The sequence below is a fragment of the Schistocerca americana genome, chromosome 4 (genome assembly GCF_021461395.2).
Source record: "Schistocerca americana isolate TAMUIC-IGC-003095 chromosome 4, iqSchAmer2.1, whole genome shotgun sequence".
NCBI lineage: Eukaryota > Metazoa > Arthropoda > Insecta > Orthoptera > Acrididae > Schistocerca > Schistocerca americana.
The window spans coordinates 615,773,673-615,785,788 of NC_060122.1; the positions used below are offsets into that span (position 1 = coordinate 615,773,673).

Consider the following 12,116-nt stretch of genomic DNA (forward strand, 5'->3'; position numbering starts at 1 on the left):
TGTGCAGCCACAGCCAATGCCCATTGTTGTAAATTTCTTGTCGAGACTTGCTGATTTTGTGTCTTGCTTCCAAAAAATTGTCGTAGGTCCATGAATCTATCGCCTCAAATTTATCCATTCGCGTACCACCACTTTTAATATCTTTCTCCCATTGTGAAAGATATTCTTTTCTCTTCAATTGGCGGCATCCTTTTTTTTTTGCAATGTCATCAAGGACCATGTGGGGTGCGCTTTAGCAATATTCACGACTTTGACTTTGTAGGCAAGGGGAATCATGTCACTTTTAAATCTTTTCGGTGACGGTTTATATTTGTCTGGAGATGAATCACTTTGTGGCACTTCGAACTGTTCGTTGTTCTCCTCACATTCTTCGCAATCCTCATGAGCGTGAATTAATTCCTCTTCAGTTACGAATGTTTTTTCACCCAAAAGTTCCAGTGTATTATTATAAAGTCCTCCGGCCATTAGCATAGCATCGCGAGAGATTTCTTCTGAAGATATCGATGCAATTAAACTATTTTCTGTCAACAGCTTTTCATAATACACCACTGCGTCCTTCAATCATAATTTTGATAGATCACTATGAATGGATTCTTCAGGAATTTCTTCTATTCCAGATGAGCCAGCAACTTCTTCGGTCAACATGTTTATCCTCAGATCGGAATAACATGTTGAAATATAAAACAGGCACGTCTGTTCATGACGAAATTGAAAACCAAACTACCGTTTACTTCTCATGGCTCATGCACAGTCCTATGCGCAGATGACTGTTCTAATCCCAAGGGGACCCTTACAAAGCCCCTTTAAACCTTGAAACCTCATAAAAGGAAATAGAACAACGAGCATGTGAATGAAATACTTCACGTTCCTGAGCTAAAATAATGTTTTAAAAATAATGTAGGTTTGAGAAACTTTTTGAATAATTGGTGGAATAACAAAAGAAAATGAAACAGAAGGAAAAAAAAAAGTGCTGGAGGAGGAATCGAACCCGAGACCTCTGGCGTAAGAGTCCGAGCCCTAACAATCTAGGCCAGATGGCGGCTCAGCAGTGGACTAACATTTTATACTCATAAGGCACCTAAGAGACTTTGGATCGATTTTTCTCGGGATTTTCCGAGTAGTGCGTCCTAATATTTTAACCACGCGAGGTGTTAGGGGTCCTCTTTCACCACACAAAATTTCAGACAAATTGCCGACCCCACGGTCGTGCCGTCCCCTTGTTAATGTGGAGTCATTATGGATGTGGAACACCATTACTGTGATGAATACGGGTTTCAGAAATACCTGCAATGTTTGAGGCTTCAATTTTATTATACCATAACTGGTTTCAAGTTGCCTATTGACTCACTGTCAGATGCTACACTCTTAATGATTGATAGTAGCATTGTGGGGCTTGTTTAGCTGTGGCAATCTAGAAAAACTGATACAAGCACTGAGTGGATGAGATATTGAGACTTATTTACATGGTAAGAATGACTTTATGGCATTAGTTACACTTTTTAGTGCCCACGGGTTTGATCCCAGTGTATACAAACTCTGGAAAACACAATTTATATTTTATGTTACCCCGCCACATTCAGTGCTTACTTGTTTCTTTTTTTCCTATCTTGCCAAAGCTACACGACCCCCCACAATGCTACGAACAATCATTAAAAGTGTGTACTATCTGATGATAAGTCGCTAAGCAACTTGAAACCAGTCATGGTATAATAAAACTGAACCATCACAAAAGGCAACTGCTTGCAGTTACTTCTAAGAACCTCCACCCACCTATTTGTCACAACTCTTAATTTTACAAGACCTAAGTTTCATTTTCTGCTGTTACTATTTAAAAAATGTTATTCATGCCTTCTGACATACTAGAAACAAAAAAATACAACCATTAATGACACGAAATGCATCTAGATCTTACAATATAAAACAAAGAAATTAAATCACATTCTACAACACAAATATTACAGGTCTGGATTATACTGCCCCTCTTCAGTTGTCGCAATAGGGGGAGGGGAAAAAAACCTACATTAATATCTAAAAACTGTAAAAATTTTCCAGTTCTACTTGTGAGATAAATTTACAATATGTCAATCATTGATATCCTTTGATGGAATGTAATGTTTTTTCCAAAAGGCATTAAGGATGAGATGAGACGATGATGGTTAGTATCTCACTACTACAGGTTAAATTTAAAGTTGCTCGCTACACTATATTGACAGTTGGGTAATGATTCATTACAGCAGAAGTCAAGATTCATCCAGTAATTCTCATGATATTTAAGAAAACAAAATCCATTTTCTCATTCAGTAGTAATCTTATAAAGCCTTATGGCCTTTTTTTCTTTTTCTTTTTTTTTTTAAAAGTAGGCGCCTTGAAAGTATTTGTGCTGAGTGTTGCTCTTCAACATCTATGGAATATTTGCGGTTGGTTTCCAAACAATGCTGTGTAAAGGTGGGTTACGTTTTTTGTAATTTAGCCCAATGCATAGAAACCTCCATGTTTTTACGATGTAATACAAGCCACTCCCTTGTCAAGTGATTTTATGAGTATCAGTAATTTATTTGTCCAAGGATCACTTTACAATGTTTATAGGGCAATACACTCCACTTTTATTCAATGAGAGACTGTATGCCTTCGTAGTTGAAAGGAATTTTGCCTGTGCCTCCCTGATGTAGAAAGCCACTAACTGCTTACTGGGTTTATGCATTTCTATTGTCATTACACCCCCAGTTCACAAATTCCAAGGTTCTCTCTTATCTCAGACAACACATACACATCAGTGCATGTCTATAGCCACACATATAGAAATGTATCTGTTAAGTTCATCTTCCAATTCTGAGAAATAATTATGCACACTGAAATCTATAGAAAACTCTACCTATTCCATTATTATTATGAGTTTCAAACAGATATACCAATGACCTGCATGTGATTTATCTTGCTAAAAAAGAATACAATTAAACTATATTCCTATGCTGTTATATTCTGTCTGGTTAATGTGATCTGGACTGTCATAGCAACACAAACACTCTGAGTGTTGAAGTTTCTATATCATTTCCTCAAAAGGCATTAAGTTCCAAAACATTGTATTACAATGACATTCGGGCAGCTCAGCAGTGAGTGCTTGTTGAATATTATCAATGAAATATCACTTGAAATGACAATATTGCCAATGGATCGAAAGTGCCATAACAGTAAAGGCTAAAGTTGATTTACCCTGCACTCAAACTGTGCAGTTGAGGCAAAGCAAGTTGTATCCAATCTCATTTGTTATGTTTTTCTGCCTCCCAAGATTTTGTACACTTTTCCCATGTTTTTCTGCCTCCCATGATTTTCTTAATTTTTTCCTAAACTATAATAATTACAATATTATAGTGTGCCTAGTACCCAGTGAGTGCATAGTAATTTACGATTCATAAATAAGCTCATTAATGAGCAATGAATGTCACTGATCATTACATACTGCTTGCTAATGTGGAGGCAATGATCTAATTAGTTAACTAAGAAACTATGTTAATCATGAAGTACTGTTAATTGAAAAGGTTCATACAGTACACCCTTACATATTTAGTGAATGGTAGGAAACATATTTCGGCATATTAACGCCTATCATTCGAAAGTATTTATCTCAAACTTTTCCATAAGGTATCTAAAATTGTCTGAAACTAATTATCTTCTGATTAGTTAACTTTGAAGTTTTAGACCATTGCTAACTAGATTCTGAACTTTGTCATTACAGTTCTGTTGATATATTTTTTATGTTACATTTAGCGTGAAACATTTGCTAACTAACTCATTAATTAGAAAGTTCAGTATTTTGAAGGTCATAAAATATTTTATTTAAGATGGCTGCCATCAATAATGAGTAGTGTGAAACATATTGTTCAGAGGCAAAAATATATATGGACCTAGCACATCTGAGATCAGGCAGTCTGAGACAGAGAGTAAAGTGAGCAACACCTACATCTTTTGTAATGAGCAATGTGCAACAGTCCAATAACTAACACTCTGAAATATTCACATATATTGCGTACAGTTCACTTTCTTCACTAGTAGGTTTAATTCACGACTTATATGATGGTAATTACCAATTAATTCTGAGTGAGAACTTATTAGAGGAACACTGTGATTACTGACTCCTATGAACAATGACTGGTTAGCAGGGCAGTGTTTATGGACTTACTGATTATTTTTGCACACTATCTTAATTGTTTTGAGTTCCTTAAATGTGCATGAGGTTAGTGATATGGTGAAATCATACGTTAAATTTTTGCCATAAGTGAATCGTTTTGAACCACTGGACTGTACTGTGTGCGCTAGGGAAATTTAACATCTATGAACTAGTGTAGTAGGTAACAATCTGCTTTCCTTTAACTATATGTAAGACCCAAAACTGGCCATATCAGTGAATACTTCAACCACCACAATACTGCTATAGACTATAAGTAGAACTAACATGTTTCAGCCAGTTTTGGAGCCAGAGCAGCTACCAAGAACAGACGAAGCTCATGCAGAAAGAAGCAGGTCTGTTCCAGAGCCACATGATTGTTGTCAGTACAAAGTCTAATGAGTTATGGGAAACTTCAGTTACTGGTGACATTAAACATTTGTTTTGAAAGAAGGGAAGATGGCACCATAAAAGGCCTTTAAAACCTTTGAAAATTACAGTTTTTTAAGAGACGGCCCAAAACATTTGTCAATGTACAACCAATAAGATTCAGATTTTCCACTTTGCCACGGGAAATGTTTTGAACATCTGCCTGATGGTAACATAAACCATCAGATATAAAGCATAAGGAGTATATGTACATGACCCAAAGAAAGAGAACTCCTTATCCAAGAATGAGCGCAATGAGATCAAGGGCCCAATGCAACCCCTGTCAGATTCTAAATGACTCTGAAGCTGAGTTAGCTCCTCTTTTAACCATAATACACCGTGGACTGCTCAAACAAAAAAGCTAGTATGATTTTTTAAAAATAGAATGATACACTTTTTTAATGGCATCAGAAAGTGCTTGGTAAGACAAATTCAGTGCTATAATCTTTGTTAACATTGTGGCTGAACCTCTTCACAAAAGAATCCACAAAATAGTCTAAAATTGAAAAGCAAGTCAGTCCGAAAGTGCTATTGCATTGCAAACATGCTCATGCCAGGCTCCGTCATTGTATCAAGCCTTTCAACTGTTTACTTGGCTGCACTCTAGAATTAACAGATCATTTCTGCTTCACCATTCCTTGCAAGTAGACATGCATGTTATTTTTACATCGTGAATGTCAAAGAAATGATGTTGAAATGCTATGACGGTGAATGGCTGTCTATCCTGCTTATTGCTGTCTGTTGAGCCAGACAGTTGCATGGGTTATTAGGTCAATAGTGCGGACAGCAACTGACAGAGCATATGAAGAAGCTGTTCTGGTGACAATGCTTATCAATCCACATGGTGGCACAAGACATATTGCCAAGAAATGATGGATTGGCCAGAAGAGTGTCACTCATACCCTGCATGTCACTCATATCCTGCATCGACATAAATCTATCTTTATCATCTGTCACTACGTCAGACACGCACAGGAAATGACTTTGAACATTGTATAAAATTTCGCCAGCTTGTTCTGCAGCACCTGGGAGATCACCCTATGTTTTTCCAACGTGGGCTTTTTATCAACGAAGCAACATTTACGGACAATGATTATGTAAATTTAGGTATCGTGCACTACTGGGCAGTGGAAAATGCACTCTGCCTTCAAGAGGTACAATACCAATGACCATGGAGGCTAAACGTATTGTGTGTCATTGTACGAAATTCCATGGTGCAACCCCACTGCCTCCCAGGGGTGTTAAACTGAAATACATATGCCCACTTTCTTGTGAACTTTCTACCCATTCTTCTAGAAGAGGCTAGAAGAGGCACTACTGGACAAGTGACTATGTATGTGGTTTCCAAACAAAGGCAACTTAGCTTACTCCTCACATGTTGCAACGCAAATGCTAAATGAAACATTTTCTACCCATTGGACAGGACATAATGCTGCAGAAAACTGGCCGGCAGGTTCCCTGATTTGACTCCTCTTGAAATCTTTCTATGACGAGCACTGAAAGATGCAGTCTATCATGAAGTCCGAACTACGCCAAAGGATATGTGCACATACTTAAGTAAAATGTAACACCATATTTTGTTAAGAAAAGTGTTTGTTTAGTGGGTGACATGTCATCAGTCATTCTGGTATAAACTGTTTAGTTTATTTAAATCTATTCCACCTAATTACAATTTCAAGTAGTATTTATAGGCACATTTGTCTCACAGCAGTATTTAACCTTTAAGAAGCATTCAGACATCCCCAGGCAAAGACAGGTCAGGTATTATCTTTGTTTTTTGTCCCCCCCCCCCCCCCCCCCCCAATCAAAGAAAGTTAATACAGTAGGTTTCTTTCTTCCATGAATAGGGCTGTTTACAAAGTGAGAACAACTAATATTTCTGTTTCGGCTTTTAAATGTAAGCAGCAATGGGGAGGGTTTAAATGGACAATTGCCTGACATAACTGTAGTTGTTTCTGCAAAAACCTGGGAACAAACACATCTGAAATAGTTTTCCTATGCCCCATCTGTTGTGCCAGAAATAGCATATGCTGTAGTTCCATATACAAAAATCATACAGTGAAACTCCTATTTTATGTTTTCATGGGCCCAGACTTAAAAACCACAAAACTGAGGAAAGTGCAGAATCGAGGAAAATGTTTAAATCCCCAAAATATGAGCAGAGGCATATGTAATTGGCATATATAATTAAAATAGCAATTCTCACCAATATGCTGTATAAAACCTGTGTAAGTGAAGGATATTAAATGTGTATACGATAATCTGTGATAATGAATTTAATCAGTTCTTAAAAAATCACAGATGTGTAACAGCAAGTAAAAACTCCTCAAAAAATTGAAATAGTTAGCTGTGTACAAGTTAATCGAACTATTTTCCAACATGCTACAACCACAAATTGTATGTCAAAATATGCATTTTTGAGACATCATGCCTTTGTGCTCACCCAGAAAAAAGCAAAAACTGATGAACATGGTGACTTAAATCGAAAACTGTGAAGTACAGTGACAGACGTCGGAATTGTGTGTGTGTGTGTGTGTGTGTGTGTGTGTGTGTGTGTGTCAATACAGATCAAAAGAAATAATGTTTTAGGCCAGCAACCGCATATCACCATTGCCTGGTGTAAGTGTATCTTTATATGTTTCAGTGTGTCCTCTGTTGTATCGAGTTGTTGGGCGATTTGTTTTCTCTTGCTGTATTAAGTTTTTCCGGGGAGGGGAGGGGGGAGGATTAGGGGGAGGGGGATCTGCAGTGGACAAGACAGTCGAGTTGTTACCGTTGCACCAATCTGACGGCTGCTTGTGGAATATATGAAGCCAGCAGCACAAGAACAGCAATACCACAAGATGCTCTGCAGAAAACTGCTGCCATATTTGATAGAATACTGAGAAAGACTGCATAGAAAAGAAAGTACGGTCTTTTGTCATAGCTTGCTTCGAAATGTGAAATAAATCCTCAAGGCTCTGGAATGAATCTTCTGTTGACAAACAGATATGACTAACAGCATTGTTTTCCTGAAATTTGTTAACTGTTAGATGATGTCCAAGTGAAATTCTGAAAACTAGAACTGTCTTCTATATTCAGTTCTCATACACAGCAAGTTTTTCCCACCAGTTGTTCTATAGTATATTTTCGCTCACTAAAGATGAGGACATTAAGCAAACCAATAAATCCATTTCATGCAACAACTAATCCCATTCCATCAACCATTACCAACTACTATATAAACTCTCCATCAAAATAATGTTGTAGTTTTAAAACCAATTACAAAATTTTTTGATAAACACAACCTTATTCTGTGAAACACAGTGATGCTTAAGGTCTTCAGGTCACAAGTCACAATAAATAAATAAAAAAAGAATGTATGATGATGACATCTTTCATTTTGTTTGCATGAAGCTTCAAGTATCAATAATGCAGCAGCATTTATTACAGTTTCCTCCTCTCTAGACATGACTTGGCAGATAAGATGAAAACAATACAACAAACAGCATTGCAGATGAAGCGAATACACTGAGAAATGTTTGCTGCTAGTGTGGATAGAATCAGAGACAAGAAACAAAAGTTGGAAACAGATGGAACATACTGTATAAAATAATGTTTCCAACAGAAACATGTTCCCAGTAGCAGTGTGGACACGAACTCACACTCCTTTTGGCAGTGGTTACATCACTAGTGTGCTTTTGACTATCGACTTTTGCAAGCGCTTGTGAATATCCCCTATGTGAACTGTGTGCATTTCAACTATCATTTCCATTCATTTAAGGCACCATATCACAAATATGTCAGCCTTATCATTAAACGTCAATTAAAGCATCAACGTGTAAGGCTTCAAGAGATTTTATAATAATTAAGGCACTACACAAAATTTAAATGAGTAAGCTGTAGTGTGATGGATAATGTCGTGGTTAGCTGAGTTAGAGGTTATTGGTCTGCAACTCGCTGTGTGCCAATTCCTCCCCCCAACTGTTATCACATTCATTATGATCGTAATACAGTATGTTCTGCAATATTAAATGATGTTAAACATTTCTGTCTGGTTAGAGAATGATGAATGAAATAAATATTTGCCTGTTTATTTCCAAATGTGTGGTGATTTCCAAGTGTGTAGTTAGGCAGAAACCTAAGAAGACAGCTTACATTCATGCAAGTGAAACGAGCAGCAATAGAATTCATATTGTTCCTCGTCAGAAATACTTCGCTGTTTATTTCTGAATATGTGGAGATTTCCGAGTGTGTGGTTAGGCAAGAACCTAAGAGAACAGTTTAAATTGCTGCAAGTGAAATGATCACCAATAACATTAATATTCTTCCTTGTCACAAATATTTCACATTTTGCACAACCACAAATATATTCCCCTAAAGAGTTCTTACTACAACTGAGATTCTCCTATAAATAACACATCCATAAACATCAACTTGATGCTACAGCGATCGACAAATCGATAGCCTCGTTCCTGGTTGTCTTCACAGCACCATCACATAATGATTACGTCAGTTCCTGCAAAAAGTAAAGAGAAACGTGCTCAACCCATCGTCACTGCACAGTGAAGCTAAATCTTGCGAGTTGTGTCAACAACACTGATCGTGGATTACGTCAGAATTTCCTATCTCGCATCTCCTTCATCTGCAACAGCCTAAAATATTCCCGTAACTCCACCATGACCCATGGTGCAAAACGTCTGTCTTTTGTGCCATTTATAACTCATTCAGTCACATCAAATGTCAGTAGGAAGAAAAGGAGATGAGTCAAGCAAGACATTGAGTAAGAATGTAGAACTGAGTAAACATTATTAGGAAGAAACATAAAAACAGGGAATTTTTAGCACTGATCTGGGTTTTTCACAGGGGCTACGAATTTATGGTGTAGAATCGTGAAAAATGTAAAATCGAATTTTCACTGTTGTTATGTCGTATAGCAAATGAAGCTTGATCTATGTAATGTAAGCCTGTCTTGCTGCATATAACAACAGAGTCTGGCATGAGAGCTCTGCTGGTTGTGTTTACACTGCAATAGCTGTCTCTTGCCACGTTGCTTCCCAATTTTAGTATGTTCGTTGATTGTTTTGTGAAAGGTTTCAACGTCAATATTAACTAGTGCTATACCTCTGCAACTGTCTTTCCAAGAGCTACTGAATGCAGTTATGGAAAGTATATGGTTCCAAAAAAACCTATACTTGCTTCAATATCTCAGTCGATACAAGAGTGAAGGCTCTTTATCACATACCAAAGTACATGCCCCTTAGCATGCTATCATTTGCCTAAAACCTCATTTCGATATCTGGAGCCTTCCACAAAATAAAAGGGGTGTTCCACCTTACATGGCTCATCCTGAATACCAAATGAATTAGTTTCATGAAATGAGATGGATGGAATCAAAGAAAATAAACTGTAGGAAATGCAATGACTTGAAATGGTATTCAGGCAGTGAATATGTCTTTACTAATGGGAGTTTGTGCCAGGTTGGGGGCTTGAACCTGAATTTCCTGCTTTTCGTGAGTATTCATCTTAACCAATGAGCTATCCAAGCATGCCTCGTTATGCTGCACAGTAAAATAAGAGACAACAAAACTCAAGAAATATACTGCTATAGATGCTGTATATTCAGATACCTTTGCTTCTTCCTCTTTCTTTTTCAAACATACTTCATCACATTCCACTTTCGCCTGTCCATTTCGAACAAGGTCACATGCAAAGTCTCGCTTTATACGCCGGCATGGACATAAAATTTTCACTTTCTTGCGACACAGTGAAGAATCTGGACAATCACCTGGGTGGCAATCAGCTTGGCAACGGTGTCCACAGGCAAACTGGAACAAAAACATGTAAGAGTTACTCAACAACAATGTTTGTAAGTAAGTTAAAAGCTTGGAAAGAAGTTTCCTACGGTATCTCAGTGGCAATGAAACTATTAGTGATAGAGCACAAGCAGATTTGGAACTAGGGAGGGAGGAAATCAGCTATGGACTTCTCCAAGCAACCATCCTGGCATTAATTCAAAGTGATTAGCAAAAACTGTAGAAAGAATAGATCAGGATGGGTGAACAGGAGTTTGAATCATACTTCTACAAAATATGAGCTCAAAAATTTCAAAGACTTGATAACTTGTTCAGTAATACACTCCTGGAAATTGAAATAAGAACACCGTGAATTCATTGTCCCAGGAAGGGAAAACTTTATTGACACATTCCTGGGGTCAGATACATCACATGATCACACTGACAGAACCACAGGCACATAGACACAGGCAACAGAGCATGCACAATGTCGGCACTAGTACAGTGTATATCCACCTTTCGCAGCAATGCAGGCTGCTATTCTCCCATGGAGACGATCGTAGAGATGCTGGATGTAGTCCTGTGGAACGGCTTGCCATGCCATTTCCACCTGGCGCCTCAGTTGGACCAGCGTTCGTGCTGGACGTGCAGACCGCGTGAGACGACGCTTCATCCAGTCCCAAACATGCTCAATGGGGGACAGATCCGGAGATCTTGCTGGCCAGGGTAATTGACTTACACCTTCTAGAGCACAATGGGTGGCACGGGATACATGCGGACGTGCATTGTCCTGTTGGAACAGCAAGTTCCCTTGCCGGTCTAGGAATGGTAGAACGATGGGTTCGATGACGGTTTGGATGTACCGTGCACTATTCAGTGTCCCCTCGACGATCACCAGTGGTGTACGGCCAGTGTAGGAGACCGCTCCCCACACCATGATGCCGGGTGTTGGCCCTGTGTGCCTCGGTCGTATGCAGTCCTGATTGTGGCGCTCACCTGCACGGCGCCAAACACGCATACGACCATCATTGGCACCAAGGCAGAAGCGACTCTCATCGCTGAAGACGACACGTCTCCATTCGTCCCTCCATTCACGCCCGTCGCGACACCACTGGAGGCGGGCTGCACGATGTTGGGGCGTGAGCGGAAGACGGCCTAACGGTGTGCGGGACCGTAGCCCAGCTTCATGGAGACGGTTGCGAATGGTCCTCGCCGATACCCCAGGAGCAACAGTGTCCCTAATTTGCTGGGAAGTGGCGGTGCGGTCCCCTACGGCACTGCGTAGGATCCTACGGTCTTGGCGTGCATCCGTGCGTCGCTGCGGTCCGGTCCCAGGTCGACGGGCACGTGCACCTTCCACCGACCACTGGCGACAACATCGATGTACTGTGGAGACCTCACGCCCCACGTGTTGAGCAATTCGGCGGTACGTCCACCCGGCCTCCCGCATGCCCACTATACGCCCTCGCTCAAAGTCCGTCAACTGCACATACGGTTCACGTCCACGCTGTCGCGGCATGCTACCAGTGTTAAAGACTGCGATGGAGCTCCGTATGCCACGGCAAACTGGCTGACACTGATGGCGGCGGTGCACAAATGCTGCGCAGCTAGCGCCATTCGACGGCCAACACCGCGGTTCCTGGTGTGTCCGCTTTGCCGTGCGTGTGATCATTGCTTGTACAGCCCTCTCGCAGTGTCCGGAGCAAGTATGGTGGATCTGACACACCGGTGTCAATGTGTTCTTTTTTCCA

The 12,116-nt window shown here is 39.7% G+C and overlaps 1 protein-coding gene across 1 annotated transcript in view; it reads right to left on the bottom strand.

Moving 5' to 3' along the window:
• Positions 1-12,116, bottom strand: part of LOC124612761 (NF-X1-type zinc finger protein NFXL1) — a 110,809-nt gene that overhangs the window by 7,079 nt on the left and 91,614 nt on the right. The window contains exon 12 of the mRNA XM_047141154.1: positions 10,201-10,398. Coding sequence (XP_046997110.1) covers positions 10,201-10,398 — 198 coding nt within the window. The remainder of the gene's footprint in view (positions 1-10,200; positions 10,399-12,116) is intronic.